Genomic DNA, 16,463 nt, shown 5'->3' with positions numbered 1-16,463 from the left:
AGATGCAGTTCCTGAATGTTATGATAGGACTGCAAGCAATACAAAGCACTCACTTAGCTTTAGTAATAACAATTGGAAATTGAGACCAGTAAGCAACCTGTTTTGCCCCAACCATTTCAGCCATGTGTATGCAGACATAATACACAGAAAATTGGATTCATAAGCAGAAATAAGAGATTTCTTCATGTGGGTAGATAAGTTAAAAATGTATGTGAGAAAGTGACTTTTAATGATGGACTTTAGATGGATTTTAATGAGGATGATGGTAGAGAGAAAACATGATAGGATCAGGGCATTATAGGTAATGGTTGGGTAACATTTTTAAAGTTAGGATAGTAGAGGGAAATAAGTAGAAAATAAGATGTTAGACATTAAAAGGTAGAATATTGAACATTGAAAATGTTGAGGATGGGGTGCCTAGGTAGCTCAGTCAGGTAAACATCTGTCTTCTGCTCAGGTCATGATCCAAGAATCCTGGGATTGAGCCCCATGTGGGGCTCCCTGCTCTGTGAGGAGCCTGCTTCTCCGTCCCTTCATCCCTTCCCTCTGCCCCTCCCCCTGCTCATGCTTTCTCTCAAATAAATAAACAAAATCTTAAAAAAAAAATAAAGAAATTTTAAGGAGCTGTAGTTGACAAGCTCTCTAAGATATGATCAGTGGAGTAATGAGGTAGGGTGAAGATAAAAATCATTGGAGAGGAAATGAGAAGCCCAGAGATTTGGAAGGATTATTAATGGAGATCTGGTGATTAAATTAGTTAAGATAGAATTAATGTTGGGGAGATATTCTGACTGTGAGTTAGAAAGTGACATATTTAGGGAATGAATAATCTGGATATTTTACAGATAACTGCAATAAGTTATTCTGAGGTAAATGCATTCTCTCCTGGCATCAGTTAAAAGTATGGGAAATTTAGGGGTGCCTGGGTGGCTCAGGTAGTTGTGTCCAGCTCTTAATTCCAGCTCAGGTCATGATCTCAGGGCTGTGGGATCAGGCTCCTCACTCGGTGGGGAGTCTGCTTGAAATTCTCCTCCTCCCTCTCCCTCTGCCCCTCCCCTGACTCTACAATAAATACGTAAATCTTTTTTTAAATAAAGTATGAAGGGGGATGCCTTGGTGGCTCAGCAGTTGAGCGTCTCCTGCAGCTCAGGGTGTGATCCCTGGGTTCAGGGATTGAGACCCACATCAGGCTCCCTGAGGAGCCTGCTTCTCCTTCTACATGTCTCTGCCTCTCTGTGTGTCTCTCATGAATAAATAATAAAATCTTAACCAAAAAAGTATGGGGGTTTCTGAGCAATTAGAAGTTAATGAGCAATTACGAGAAATGAATAAAAATAATGACTTAAATACAACATTGTGACACATAAGTGTTAGTTTTAACAAAAGGGAAAAGAAAGTAAACCATATGCTAATCATCCTAAAAATAATTATGTATGATTAAATTGAAATTTATGTATCATATACCTTAATCATTAATCAATTTTTATTTTTTTATTTTATTTTTTTTTAATTTTATGATAGTCACAGAGAGAGAGAGAGGCAGAGACACAGGCAGAGGGAGAAGCAGGCTCCATGCGCCGGGAGCCTGACGTGGGATTCAATCCCGGGTCTCCAGGATCGCGCCCTGGGCCAAAGGCAGGCGCCAAACCGCTGCGCCACCCAGGGATCCCTCAGTTTTTAATACATAACAGAACTTATTCAGTAATTACCTGTTGTAAAAATGCAATTTTTGAATTTTGCTATAAATGCTGTTACAGGTAAAATTGAAGTTATTTTGAGAATGTAGCATGATCTTTCCCTTTTTTGTTATTTCAGAGATTTCTCCTGAAAAGGAGAAGTATAAATCTTTAATTACTGGAGAAGAAAAAGAAAAATATATCTCACCTGAAATGAATTCATCAGCTGCTGTTGATTCTTCTGTTGAAACGAACAGTCCAGAGTTTAGAGAGGCATCTCCACAGATATCATTGAAACCAGAAGGAAATGTGGATGGTATTTTAATGGCTCAAAATGAGCTCTATTTAATTTGATAATACTTTAATTTCTTCTGTATAAACAGGCCTTTATAAACAGATCACCAAAATATGTGTATATGTTTGTGTAATTCATCTCAAATTAGGTTCATTGTTTTTCTCTGTTCAATAACTGGTCTGGATTTTTTTAATGCCCCATAATAAATCGCCCTAAAACTTAGTGTTAAAATGACACTATTTTTATTCTATCTCATGATTCTATGTGTCAGGAATTAAGTCAAGGCTTGACTAATGTATTTTTATAATTCATGTCCTTTTTGTCTGTGGAATCACTTGGTGGTATTCAGCTGGAAGCCTGGTCTGATGAATTCAAGATGGCTTCACTGGTGTCTTTGCAGATAGGCTGTGTTCAGCTGGGCCCCTCTTCCTCTTCATGTAGTCTCCACACCTTTCCATACACTCTTTCTAGCAAGGCAGTTTGATGTCTTATATGGTGGCCCAGGGCTCACAGATCCTAGGCAAAAGCTACTTATACTTTTAAAAGCTAGTCTCAACTGACATTGTATCACTTCTGCCATACTTCATTGGTCAAAGCAGTTACAGGTTCAAAGGAGATAAAACAGAGCCTACCTCTCCCAAGTTAAGAGTGTTAAAGAATTTGCAGCAGTTGGTAATCTGCCATGGTTTGGCATTGACCAAAAATTATTTACATTTTTCTCCCACATGTAAATGTGCTCACCCCATCTTAAAACTTCATTTTGTTTTAGAGAGAGAGTGCCTCACATGGGCAAGGGTCAGGGCAGAGGAAGAGGGAAAGAGACTCCTAAGCAGGCTCCATACTCAGCATAGAGCCAGACTTAGGGATTGATCTTGCAACCTTGAGACCATGATCTGAGTCAAAGTAAAGAATCAGATGCTTAACTGACTGAGCCACCCAGGCACCCCAAAGTCTCATCTTATTATTTAATAAGGGCTGAGAGCCTAAAGCTGTTATCCAAGTCAGGCCTATGTAGAGATGAATTTTCTTGGGTACAGTTCTTTGAGTACAGTTACTCTCAATCTCAAGACCTGTAAATGAAAAAGATAAGTTACTTGCCTTCTATATATCTAACAAACAACAGTGAAAGAGAAATGAAGACTCCTTTTCAAAGACAAGGAAAATGGGGGATACATATGATCATAGGTCCATAGAAATTCTGAAAGCCAGCCAGGCATAGCAATGTCAGCTTGCTTCCTTTGCACCAAAAGTTGGCACCCTCAAGGGCTTCTCTAAACTGTATCTTTCTTTCCTTTTCAATCCAAGCTGGTGGTGTTTCTGCAAGTTTCTTAGTTGTGTTTTTGTATGAATGTTATTAACATTCACTACATTTAACCATTCTCCTTCCTTCTCCTTTGGTCCATCTCTTCCTTCAGTTGCCAGTCCTCTTGAGATTCTTAGAAATCCTTTTAGACAAGAGGAGAATCTGGGAGATAAAGAGAGTCTGGGAGGCACGTGTTTAAATCTTTCTGTGCCATAACAGAAAGTCTTATGTCCATACACTTGACATCATTTTTGACCAGTAAAGTCTGCCCTAAGGCCATGTTTTCCCTTAAGAAGTTCTTGTTGCCTGGAAGGAATTAACTTGGACTTTCTCTTATAAACTGTCCTCATAAACTAAACAGTTCTTTCTTCAACTAAACTCTCTCTTCTTGAACTTTTTCAGAGGCTTCTTTAGAAGTTAGCTGGAACTTTTAACATTCTGCTTAGATAGCACCGTAGCTAGATCATTGACTCTCTTAGGTATGTTTTCTGTCATTCTTGTTATTCCAGGCACTGTATTTTCTGCCACTACATAAACAAGAATCTCCTTTTCTCTAGCCTCCAGAAACTTTTTTTCACTGACCAGTCTCTCATCAACAGTCTCCTTGAAGCACTTGTAACTTCTGCCTGCTGCCAAGTCCCAAAACCAGTACACATGTTTTAAACTTTGGTTATGTTAGCACCCTATTTTCAGATAGGAAATTCTGTTTAAGTTTTCTGTTGCTTCAAAACAAATATTCCCAAAACCCAGTGACTTAAAATAACTTATTTTATGTCACGTTTTAGTGGGTTAGGAATTGGGAAAGTCTCTTCCATGTGTCATCAGTACCACTCTGGTATTCACCTGTCAGCTGGGTTATGCTGGAAGGGGTGAGATGATGTCATTCCCATGCAGGAGTTTCAGCAGGGCCTGTTGAGCTGGTTCCCTTTCCTTGTTTTAGTCTTAGGAACTTGGTATGTGATCTTTCCAGAATAAACTTTCAAAGTGGCTTAGGCTTCCAGAGTCCAGTGTAGAAGCTGCCAATTTTCATGAGGATGAGGGCTGGACTTGGCGTAAGTATTGTGCTCAGTTAATTAGGACAATCACAATGCCAGCCCGAATTCAGGAGAAGGGAGAAGTAGAGGCCATCTCTAGATGAGAGGAATGTCAGAGACCTTGCTATATGTATGACCATCTTTAAGTCACCATGGTAACTTAGTCTTATGTATTAGAATTATAGTTATTAGGTACCTTATGCCTTAAAAAAGAAAAAAAGAAAAAAAAAAAAAAGAACTCTGGGACACCTGGGAGGCTCAGCAGTTGAGCATCTGCCTTTGGCTCAGGGTGTGATCCGAGGATTGAGTCCCACATCAGGCTTCCTACATGGAGCCTGCTTCTTGCTCTGCCTCTGTCTCTGCCTCTCTCTCTCTCTCCCTGTATCTATCAAAAATAAATAAATAAAATCTTAAAAAAAAAAAAAGAACTCTGTTAGGCATATAGTAGAGGCTATACAGCCTAGTACAAGTCAGCAAACATTTCTTAAAAAGAGCCAGACAATGGATATTTTAGACTTTGAGGGTAATTTACTCACAAATCTAGTTTGTAAAATAAGTCATATTGGCATACCTTAAGGTGCTAATGAACAGTTACTAAAAAATAACTAAAAGTTTTTTTTTCCCCAAATGCTTACATCGTACAAGTAAACAAAAAAAAATCATTTGAATAAAGGATAAAAACTTTAAAGACTGGTAAATATCAACTATCTAAATAGGACGGGCTAATTGGAAACTTTAAGAACAGAGAATGAAAGATTATATGGATACCAAAAAAAAAAAAAAAAGTGGTGATGGTGGCTTAAGAGCATTAAGGGTCGCCTGGGTGATGCAATTGGTTAAGCAACTGACTCTCTCGGTTGTGGCTCAGGTCATAATCTGGCAAACTTGAGATCAAGTCCCTGCTCAGTGGGGAGTCTTAAGACCCCCCCCCCATACTTAAAGGCACTCTCTCAAATAATAAAAAAATAAAGATCTCTCCAATCTAAATTGGAGAGAAAAAAGAGAAGTCAGCATATGAAAACAAACTCTTCTCATTGGTATTTTTCAGAAAATATCAACCAGAATGTTAACAAGATTAAAGATCTACAGATAAAATATTTAATATTTTGTTATAATGTTAGCCTAAAACTAGGTAATGATAATTTATAGAACATTTATTCAAATATCTATACGTGGATTTTGCTTTGAGACATGTTTATTGTTTTTGCTTTTCAGAAGCTGATGACTTAGAAACAGAAGTTCTCCAAGAGCCAGGTGGAGCAAACAAAGATGGTAGCTTGCCATGCACAATAATTGATGTGTGGATTAGTGAGACAAAAGAAACAAAGGAAACTGAGTATGTTACTTTGTTTTTCTTAAATTTCAAAACCTGGATCCCTTTTTGTAATACTTTTTTAAAAAAATACTTTAATAACCTAATACTGCATTATAACAACTTATAAAACAATTTAATTTTTGGAGAGATATAACTTTCATGTGGTTCAGAAATCAAGTATATAAAGATATAGAGTAGAAAGTCTCTTTCCCAGTTCTGTCCCCATCCAGCAGATTCCCATTGTCTCCCCCTTCCAGATATTTTTAATTTATACAAAGCAACAATGTATAGTATCCCTCCCTTTTAAATAAAGTTATTAGTATAACATATACAGTATTTTTACCTTTTTTATTTCTAGTCAGTAACCTAGGAATTTTTTCATATTAATCCATAGAGAACTTCATCTTTTTTTCTTATTTTATGGCTACTTAGTATTCCTTTTTTTTTTTTTAATTTTTATTTATTTATGATAGTCACACAGAATGAGAGAGAGAGGCAGAGACATAGGCAGAGGGAGAAGCAGGCTCCATGCACCGGGAGCCCGACGTGGGATTCAATCCTGAGTCTCCAGGATCATGCCCTGGGCCAAAGGCAGGCCCTAAACCGCTGCGCCACCCAGGGATCCCGCTACTTAGTATTCCAATTTTAGTATATGTGCTGCCTAAGCGAGCACTAAGCTACTTAGTATTCCATTGTATGGATAATACAAGTCAGTAAGTCTCTTACAGTAACTTATATTGTACATTAATCAATATTTCAAATGAAGTAGCAATTATTAATCTTTTATATAAGGTCATTTTGCATGTGTATATGTATATCTGTAGGATAGATACATTGAAGTACAATTCCTGGGTCAATTGCATTTATAATTCAGTTATTTTTCTTCCCAGGGTTTATATTAATTTACATTCTCAGGAAGAATATAGGAAACTTCCCATTTCCCCCAGCCTTGCCAAACTTATTATCATACTAAAGTTTTTTATTTTTGCCAATCTCATAGGTTAAAAAATAGTATCTTGGTTTGAATCTTAGATTATCCATTTCGTTATTGGTAAAGTGAGCATATCTTTCAAATGTTTGTTTCATTGTATTTCCTTTTCAGTGAGTTCTCAGTATATATCTTTGACTCATTTTAAAAATTTAGTTGTTGGCCTTTATAAATTAGTAACAACTTTTTAAATATTAGAGATATCTGCTATGGTTATTATGTGGGTTGCAAGGCCATTTATGTTTTACTTTTTGCCATGCAGAAGTTTTTGTTTTTGTTTTTGTTTTAATTGTCATGTTTACCTGGATTTTATTCATCATTCAGAGATACTTTGTTCTTTCCAAGATTCTCAAAGAATTTTTCAATCTTTTTTCTAGTACTTTCAACATGGGCACTTTTTACATTTGAAACTTTGATCTATTTGGAATTTATCCTGGGGTATAGATTTTGTTTTTCTTCAGATGGCTACCCAGTTGTCCAGTTGCATTTATTAAAAGGTTTATCTTTCCTGCACAGATTAAAAATGCCACTTTTAATATGTACTAAATTTTCTTTATTTCATTGTTCTTTTCTTGGCTATTCTTGCTTGTGTAATATTTCCTTTGAATTTAGAATTTACTAAATTTTGCCTACCTTCCCCCCAGGAAAAATATCAATTGGTATTTTTTTGGGGTGGTAAATTCATAAATTAACATACAGAAAATCAATATGTTGTGTTTTTTCTATCCAAGAGGAATATGATGGGCCTTTCATTCGAATAAGTTTTGAGTATTTTTATAGTTTCCGTCATTTAGGTTTTACACTTTTATTAGTAAGCTTATTCCTAGATATAGTTTGGTGGTTTGGTGTTTGGTCCCTGCTCTTCTGTGAGATCCTGTAACTAGTAGGTTGTATATATGAAAGCTGTAGATTTCTTTATATTAAATTTGTACCCCACTATCTTATGGATATATGCTATTGTTCATGATAAATTTTCAGTTGAATCTTTTGCTTTTTTCAGATAAACAATCATATCTTATGAAAACAGTGATGATTTTATGTCTTTCCAGTTTTTTTAACAGTTTTTTGTCTATAATTGCCTTGGTTAGTATCTTTTATATAATATCAGATATTGGAAATAGGGTGTATCTTTGTGTTGTTCTTGACTTTAGTGAAAATGATTGTTGTTAACCCTCATTAGGCATGACTATCTGTACTTTTTAACCGAGATAGGTATTAATATTTTACCAATTTTTTAAAAAGTCAGGAATGAATTTTATCAAATGACTTTCAGCCTCTATGGAACTGTTGTTCATATGAATGTTTTCCTTTATTTACCTGGTACAGTTAACCTTTGAACAACACAGTTTTGAGCTACATGGGTCTTCTTATACATGGATTTTTTTTTAAATGAATATATTGGAAAAATTTTTTGGATATTATGGCAACCTGAACAAACTTGCAAGTAAACTGTGTAGCTTGGAATACTGAAAAAACAAATTTAGGTATTTTAAGAATATAGCATGTAATACATATAATATGCAAATTATGTGTATATCAACTGTTACCAGTAAAGCTCTAGTCAACAGTAATCTATTATTAGTTAAGTTTTGGGGTAGTCAAAATTTACAGGCACATTTTTGACTGCATGGGGGACTCAGCCAGCACCCTATCCCCCCACATTGTTCAAGGGTCAACTGTATAATTAATTATATTAATAGATTACCTAATATAAACCATCTTGCATACCTTAAGTAAACTCTTCTTGGTCATGACGTATTATTTTAAGGTACTTATATATTTTAGGATTTTTGTAATAATACTTGCAAGAGTCATCTGCACTTCCTTGGTGAGAGATTAGGAATTAGATATGTTGATACATTGCCAGCACACATAGGAATTGGGAGACCAATTTGGAGATCTGTTTGCCAACTTTGTTAGATTAAAATGTGCAAATGCTATAATAATGCATCTTTTATATTTTGGTATGTACTCGAAGAATACTCACACATGGGCACAAAGAGAATGCATATGCAAGAATGTTTATTGTAGGAGCATCATAAAAAATAATTTGAAAGAGTAAATCAGGACATTATTAGAACATTACTAAAAATGAAGTTTCTGTATACTACATTGTGGATAGTATATAGTACTTTAAAGAATAAAAGGTAGGGGATTCCTGGGTGCTCAGTGGTTTAGTGCCTGCCTTCAGCCCAGGACATGATCCTGGGGTCCCGGGATTGAGTCCCACTTCAGGCTCCTTGCATGGACCCTGCTTCTCCCTCCTCCTGTGTCTCTGCCCCCCTCTCTCTCTCTTCCTCTCTCTCTCTCTCTCAATCTCTCTCTCTGTGTTTCTCATGAATAAATAAAATCTTTGTAAAAAAAGAATGAAAGGTAGTTTCATGTATTAATATGGAAATATAACCTAAATATCAAATGATAAATAAAATGATATTGAATAAAAAAGGATTTCCAATATTAAAATAACACTTTATTTTTATGTAAAATTCAAGGAGAAATATGGTAAGATGTACACCAAACTGTTAACAATTCATGGGCATTCAGCAGATGATGATGGGTCATTTCTAGGATGGCTTGTACCTTATAGCTGTTGTAAATAGTGCTTCTGTGAATTATTGTGTACCAGCTTTAGTTTGCACATCCATATTCATTTGAGTGTATAACTAGGAGTAGAATTGCTGCAGCATATAGTAATTCTATGTTTAACTTTCTGAGGAACCAAAAAATGTTACATTATGTTTTGTTTTATACTTTTAATTTTATTTTTTTACTTTATTTTTTTATTTAAATGCAAATAATTAACCTGTAATGTATTATTGGTTTCAAAGGTAGAGGTCAGTGATTCATCAGTCTTATATAACACCCAGTACTCATTACATCGTGAACCCTTCTTAAAGTCTATCACCCAGTTACCCCCTACCCCCACCTCACTCCCCCTCCAGCAACCTTCAGTTTGTTTGCTATGATTGAGTCTCTTATGATTTGTCTTCCTTTCGGATTTCATCTTGTTTTATTTTTTTCCTCTCTTCTCTTATGATCCTCTGTTGTGTTTCTTAAATTCCACATGAGAGAGATCGTATAATTTTTCTTTCTCTGATTTACTTATTTCACTTAGCGTAATATCCTCTAGTTCTTTCCATGTCATTACAAATGGCAAGTTTTCATTTTTTGAATGGCTGAATAATATTCCATTATACACACACACACACACACACACACATACATACACACACACGTACATACACACCACATCTTCTTTATCCATTCATCCACTGGTGCAGGTGCTCCTTTTGATCACTGCATTTGTATCGTTGGGGTAAATAACCCAGTAGTGCAATTGCCGCGTCGTAGGGTAGCTCTACTTTCAACTCTTTGAGGAACCTTTATACTCTTAGCCAGAGTGGCTGTTCTAGCTTGCATTCCCAGCAACAGTGTAGGAGGGCTCCCCTTCCTCTGCATTGTCACCAATGCTTGTTGCTTGTGTTGTGAATTTTAACCATCCTGACTGGTGTGAAGACATTATTTATCTCATTGTGGTCTTTATTTGTGTTTCCCTGATGCCCAGTGATGTTGACCATTTTTTCATGTGTCTGTTGGCCATTTGTATGTGTTCTTTGGAGAAATGTCTGTTCATGTCTTCTGCCCATTTCTTGACTGGATTCTTTGTTGTTTGAGTGTTAAGTTTGATTAAGTTCTTTATAGACCTCATACTAGCCCTTTAGCAGTATGTCATCTGCAAATGTCTTCTGCCATTCTGTAGGTTGTCTTTTGGTTTTGTTGACTGTTTCCTTTGCTGTGCAACAGCTTTTTATCCTGATGAAATCCTAATAGTTCATTTTTGCCTTTTTCTTCCCTCTAGAGATGCATCTAGTAAGAATTTGATGTAGCTGAGGTCAAAAAGGTTTCTGCCTGTGTTCTTCTCTAGATTTTGATGGATTCTTGTCTCACATTTAGGTCTTTCATCCATTTTGTCTATTTTTGTGTATGCTGTAAGAGAATGGTCCAGTTTCATTTTTCTGTATGTTGTACAATTTTCCCAACACCATTTATTAAAGAGACTGTCCTTTTTCTGTTGGATATTCTCTCCTGCTTTGTCGAAGGTTAGTTGACCATAGAGTTGAGGCTCCATTCCTGGGTTCTCTGTTCTGTTCCATTGATCTTTGTGTCTGTTTTTGTGCCAGTACCATACTGTCTTAATGATCACAGCTTTGTAAAGTAGCTTGAAGTCTGGAATTATGATGTACCAGCTTTGCTTTTCTTTTTCAACATTCTTTTGGCTATTTGAGGTCTTTTCTGGTTCCATACAAATTTTAGAATTGTTGGTTCCAGCTCTGTGAAAAATGTTGGTATTTTGATAGGGTTCGCATTGAATGTATAGATTGCTCTAGGTACCATAGACATGTTAACAATTTTTGTTCTTCCAATCTGTGAGCATGGAATGTTTTTCCATTTCTTTTATGTCTTCCTCAGTTTCTTTCGTGAGTGTACTATACTTTTCATAGTACAACTCCTTTACCTCTTTGGCTATGTCTATTTCTAGGAATCATGGTTCGAGGTGTAATTGTAAATGGGATTGACTCATTAATTTCTCTTTCTTCTGTCTCATTGTTAGAGTGTAGAAATGCAACTGATTTCTATGCATTGATTTTATATCCTGCCACTTTGCTGAATTCCTGCATGGGGTCTAGCAATTTTGGGGTCAGGTCTTTTCAGTTTCCCAATTGAGCATCATCTCACCTGCAAAGAGTAAGAGTTTTTGACTTCTTCTTTACCAATTTGGATGCCTTTTATTTCTTTTTTTCATTGTCTGATTGATGAAGCTAGGACTTCTAGTACTGTGTTGAACAACAGTGGTGAGAGTGGACATCCCTGCCATGTTTCTGACCTTTGGAGAAGAGCTCTCCATTTTCCCCATTGAGAATGATATTCACTATGGGATTTTTGTATATGGCTTTTCTGATATGGAGGTATGTTCTCTCTATTCCAATGCTATGAAGAATTTTAATCAAGAAAGATGGTGTAGTTTGTCAAATGCTTTTTCTGCATCTTTTGAGAGGATCATATGGCTCTTGTCCTTTCTTTGACTAATGTGTAGTGTATCACATAGGTTGATTTGCAGATGTTGAACAACCCTTGCAGCCCAGTAATAAATCCTACATGGTCGTGGTAAAGAATCCTCTTAATGTACTGTTGGATCCTATTGCCTAGTATCTTGATGAAAATTTTGGCATCCATGTTCATCAGGGATATTGGACTTTAATTTTATTTTGGTGGGGTCTTTGGTTTTGGGATCACGGTAATACTGGTTTCATACAAAGAGTTTGGAAGTTTTCCTTCCATTTCTATTTTTTGAAACAACTACAGAAGAATAGGTATTAATTCCTCTTAAAATGTTTGGTAGAATTCCCCTGGGAAGCTATCCAGCCCTGGACTCTTGTTTATTGGGAGATTTTTGATTACCACTTCAATTTCCTTGCTGCTTATGGGTGTGTTCAGGTTTTCTATTTCTTCCTATTTCAATTTTGGTAGTTCATACATTTCTAGGAATGCATCCATTTCTTCCAGCTTACATAAATTGTTGGCATATACTTGATCATAATATGTTCTTATAATTGTTTCTATTTCTTTGGTGTTGGTTTGATCTCTCCTCTTTTATTCATGGTTTTATTTACTTGAGTCCTTTCTCTTTTTGATAAGTCTGGCCAGGCATTTATTGATGTTTTTAATTCTTTCAAAGAACCAACTCCTAGTTTCATTGGTCTGTTCTACTGATCTTTTGGTTTCTACCTCATTGATTTCTCCTCTAATCTTTATTAATTCCCTTCTGCTGTGTTTAGGCTTTATTTGCTGTTCTTTATCCAGCTGCTTTAGGTATAAGGTTAGGTTGTGTATTTGAGACCTTTCTTGTTTCTTGAGAAAAGCTAATATTGCTATATATTTCCCTCTTTTGACTGCCTTTGCTGCATCCCAAAGGTTTTGAACAGTTGTTCATTTTCATTCATTTCCATGAATTTTAAAAATTCTTCTTTAATTTCTTGGTTGACCCCTTCATTCTTTGATAAGATAGATGCTCTTTAACCTCCATGTATTTGAGTTCTTTCCAAATTTCCTCCTGCGATTGAGTGCAAGTTTCAAAGCATTGTGGTCTGAAAATATGCAGAATAATCCTATTCTTTTGGTATGGATTGAGATGTGATCTGTTCTGGTTTATGTCCATGTGCACTGGAGAAGAATGTGTATTCTGTTGCTTTAGGATGAAATGTTTTGAAGATATCTGTGAAGTCCACCTGGTTCAGTGAATCGCTGAAAACCCTTTTTCCTTGTTGATCTCCTGCTTAGATATCTGTCCATAGCTGTGAGTGGGGTGTTGAAATCCCCTACTATTATTGTATTATTGCTCTATTTCTTTAATTTTGTTGTTAACCGCCTTATATAATTGGCTGCTCCCAAATTATAACTTTTTATAATTATTAGATCTTCTTGTTGGGTACATCCTTTAAGTATGATATAGTGTCCCTTTTCATCCCTTACTGCAGTCTTTAGTTTAAAATATAATTTGTTTAATCTGAGGATTGCTATTCCAGCCTTCTTTGAGGTCTACGGGCATGATAAATGGTTTTCTGCCCCCTCATTTTCAGTCTGGAGGGTGTCTTTGGGTCTAAAACCGAGTCTCTTGTAGACACCATATGGATGGGTCTTCCTATTTTATCCAGTCTGATACTGTGTCTTTTGATCGGGGCATATAGCCTATTTATATTCAATGTAACAACTGAAAGGTATGAATTTATTGTCACTTTATTAACAGTAAAGTCCCTGCTTCTGTACAATGTCTCCTTTTTCTGGTTTATGTTACTCTTGGGCTCTCTGTTTGCTTACAGGATCCCCCTTAATAGTTCTTGCAGGGTTGGTTTGGTGGTCATATATTCTTTAAGTTTCTGTCTGTCCTGGAACCTCTTTATCTCTCCTTCTATTCTGAATGACAGCCTTGCTGTAAAGTATTCTTGGCTGCATGTTTTTCTCATTTAGTACCCTGAACATTCATGCTAGTCGTTTCTGGTTGCCAGGTCTCTGTGGATAGGCCTGCTGTCAGTTTTATGTTCCTACCTCTCTAGGTGAGGAACCTCTTGTCTCAAGCTGCTTTCAGGATTTTCTGTCTCTGACATTTGCAAGCTTCACTATAATTTGTTGGGATGTTGATCTATTTTTCCTGATTTTGGTAGGGTTCCTCTCTACCTCTTCAACATGTGAATGCTGTTCCCCAGACTAGGGAAGTTCTCAGCGTGACTTGCTCCAATATACCATCTGGCCCTCCTTCTCTTTCTTCGCCTTCAGGCACCCCAATAATTCAGATAATTGCTTCATTTAATGCATCGCTGATTTCTTGAAGCCTCCCCTCATAGTCCATTAGTTGTTTTTCTCTCATTTCCTCAGTTTCCATTCTTTCCAAAAACTTGTCTTTTATGTCACTTACTCTCTCTTCTGCCTCATTTACCCTAGCTGTTAGAGCATCCGATTTAGACTGCTTCTCAGAGCATTTTTTGTTTCGTCCTGATTAGATCTCATTTTTGCACTAAGAGATTCTCTAGTGTCATTTATGCTTTTTTCAAGCCCAGCTAGTAACTTTATAATTCTTACTCTGAATTCCATCTCAGACATTTTACTTGTATCCATACTGCTTAGATCTATAGCAGAGAGTATTACTTCTAGTTCTTTCTTTTGTTGTGAATTCCTCCTTCTCATCATTTTGCCCAGAGAAGAATGGATGAACAAATGAGCATTATCAAAAATATCAACAATGACTTAAGCAAAATACACACTAGACAAATCTGAAGAGCTCAGAAACCAAAAAAGAAAAAGAAAAAGTCAAAGACAAAGAAAAATAGAAAAAACAGGGATGGGGAGAATATAATTTCACAGAGTGGATAAAACAGGGTGATCCATTTAGTCCTTAGTGTATTTTAATCTGTGTGTTAGAAAACACTAAACTCCAAAATTATAATGAAAGCCAAATTTATATGTATACAAAAATAAAATTGGATTTAGTGAATGGAAGCCAAAAATGAAGAATAAATCTATAAAATGTAAATGTAAAAAAAAATGAAAGTTAAAAAAAGACTTAAAAACGAAGTTGATAAAGTAAGAAACTAGTTGAAATGGGGGAAAATTGGAAAATTTTATACTGAAAAATAAATCATAAGAAAAAAATCATTGAGTTCTATATACTGTTTTCCCCTAGCACTGGAGATTTGGTCTTGTTTAGTCCCCTGTTCTTCCAGCTGGTCTTCCCACTGGGGGCTGAGGGTACCTGCTGCACTGATTCTCAGGTGTCTGTGCCTGAGTGAAGTTGCACCACCTTTTGCCAGGGGGCTGAGGTCAGGGTAGGCTGTTTGCTCTGTGTGGTTTTTGTTCCCTGAAGGCTTTCTGCGCCTCTGTAGAGGGGGAAAATAGATCATAGTGTGTGCCAGATTTTGCAAACTCCTGTGGTGCATGCCACTCCAATCCTCCAAGGGGAAGGTGGTACAACATTGAGTTGTGCACTTTGTAGGGCCCTGGCAGGGAGAGTGTTCACCCAATTTTGCACACACCCACTCCACCTCTCCTGGGGGAAGGCAGAGTATTGCTGCATTTCAGTCCTTTGCAGGGACCCTACACAGAGATCAGTTACCCAGTTGGGCAGGAGTTCACAGTTCATGGCCAACTGAGCTGAGAACCCCTTCCCAGTTTCTCTGACTGAAACCAATTTCCTGCTCCAGTGCTTGGGAACTCTGCTGGCTCAGGCACCTGTGTTCTTTCTGTGACTCTGGGAATCTTGAGACCCCACGGCCCCACCTGCGATTCTGTCCCACTTCACCACTAAGAGAAATTTTTCACTGGAGCAGATTTCTAAAGGTTCCCATTTTGTGCTCCATGGCTATATCACTTTCTGGTAGCTGGCTTATGCAGGCTCCCTCCTCCCGCCGTTTATCTTCTGTTATATCCCCTCTGTTTTTCTTCTCTGCACTCCTACCTTGCAAAAAGTGGTCACTTTTCTATTTGTAGGATTCCAGCCATTATTTTCTTCGATCTCAGGTTGAATTTATAGGTGTTCAGGATGATTTGATAGTTACCTAACTAAACTTAGGGACCAGATGAAACAAGGACCCCTACTCTTCCACCATTTTACCTCTTCCAATTTTGTTCCTTTATTTCTTTAGAAAAGGATTCTCTAGTGTCTTCTATGCTTTTTTTCAAGCCCAGCTAGTGTCTTTATAATCGTTATTCTGAACTCTAGTTCTGATATCTTACTTACATCTATACTGATTAGTCCCTGGCATTCAGTATTTCATCTTGTTCTCTTTTTTAAGGTGAATTTTCCAGTCTTGTCACTGTCCAGAGAAGAATAGATGAATGAGAGAACAAAATACTAAAAAACGCAACAACGACCCCACAGAAATTATACCAAACAAATCAGAAGAGACCTGAAACCAAAAAAGAAAATTAAAAGAAAAAAGAATATAATCAGACAGTTGAACAGAGCAATACACTGGATCCTGTGTGTATTTTGATCTGTTTGTTAGAAAGGTAGATCCCAAATTGTAATTAAAGAAAAACTTAGATATGTACAAAAAAATAAATATAAAGAATATAATGAAAGGATAATAAAGTAACTGTAAAAATGGAAATTAAAAGACAGAAAAAGGGATATAAACAGGTGAACAAAACAATACACTGATTCTTTGGGTGTATTTTGGTCAGTTATTTATTTATTTATTTGTTTGTTTATTTATTTATTTATTTAAAGATTTTATTCATGAGAGACACAGAGAGAGAGAAAGAGGCAGGGACACAGGCAGAGAGAGAAGCAGGCTCCAT

General features: G+C 36.5%; 1 protein-coding gene across 5 annotated transcripts in view; it reads left to right on the top strand.

Annotated features, from left to right (window-relative positions):
• The window catches only part of NEK1 (NIMA related kinase 1), a 207,060-nt gene that overhangs the window by 154,790 nt on the left and 35,807 nt on the right, over positions 1–16,463 (top strand). For all 5 annotated transcript variants that reach the window (XM_055334525.1, XM_055334524.1, XM_055334523.1 and 2 more), the window contains 2 exons: positions 1,816–1,992; positions 5,524–5,644. In XM_055334525.1, the coding sequence (XP_055190500.1) occupies positions 1,816–1,992; positions 5,524–5,644 (298 nt within the window). The remainder of the gene's footprint in view (positions 1–1,815; positions 1,993–5,523; positions 5,645–16,463) is intronic.

The sequence above is a fragment of the Nyctereutes procyonoides genome, unplaced genomic scaffold (assembly GCF_905146905.1).
Source record: "Nyctereutes procyonoides isolate TBG_1078 unplaced genomic scaffold, NYPRO_anot_genome, whole genome shotgun sequence".
NCBI classification, from domain to species: domain Eukaryota; kingdom Metazoa; phylum Chordata; class Mammalia; order Carnivora; family Canidae; genus Nyctereutes; species Nyctereutes procyonoides.
The sequence above is the reverse complement of the archived record's forward strand: the minus strand, read 5'-3'. Positions and strand labels throughout refer to the sequence as shown.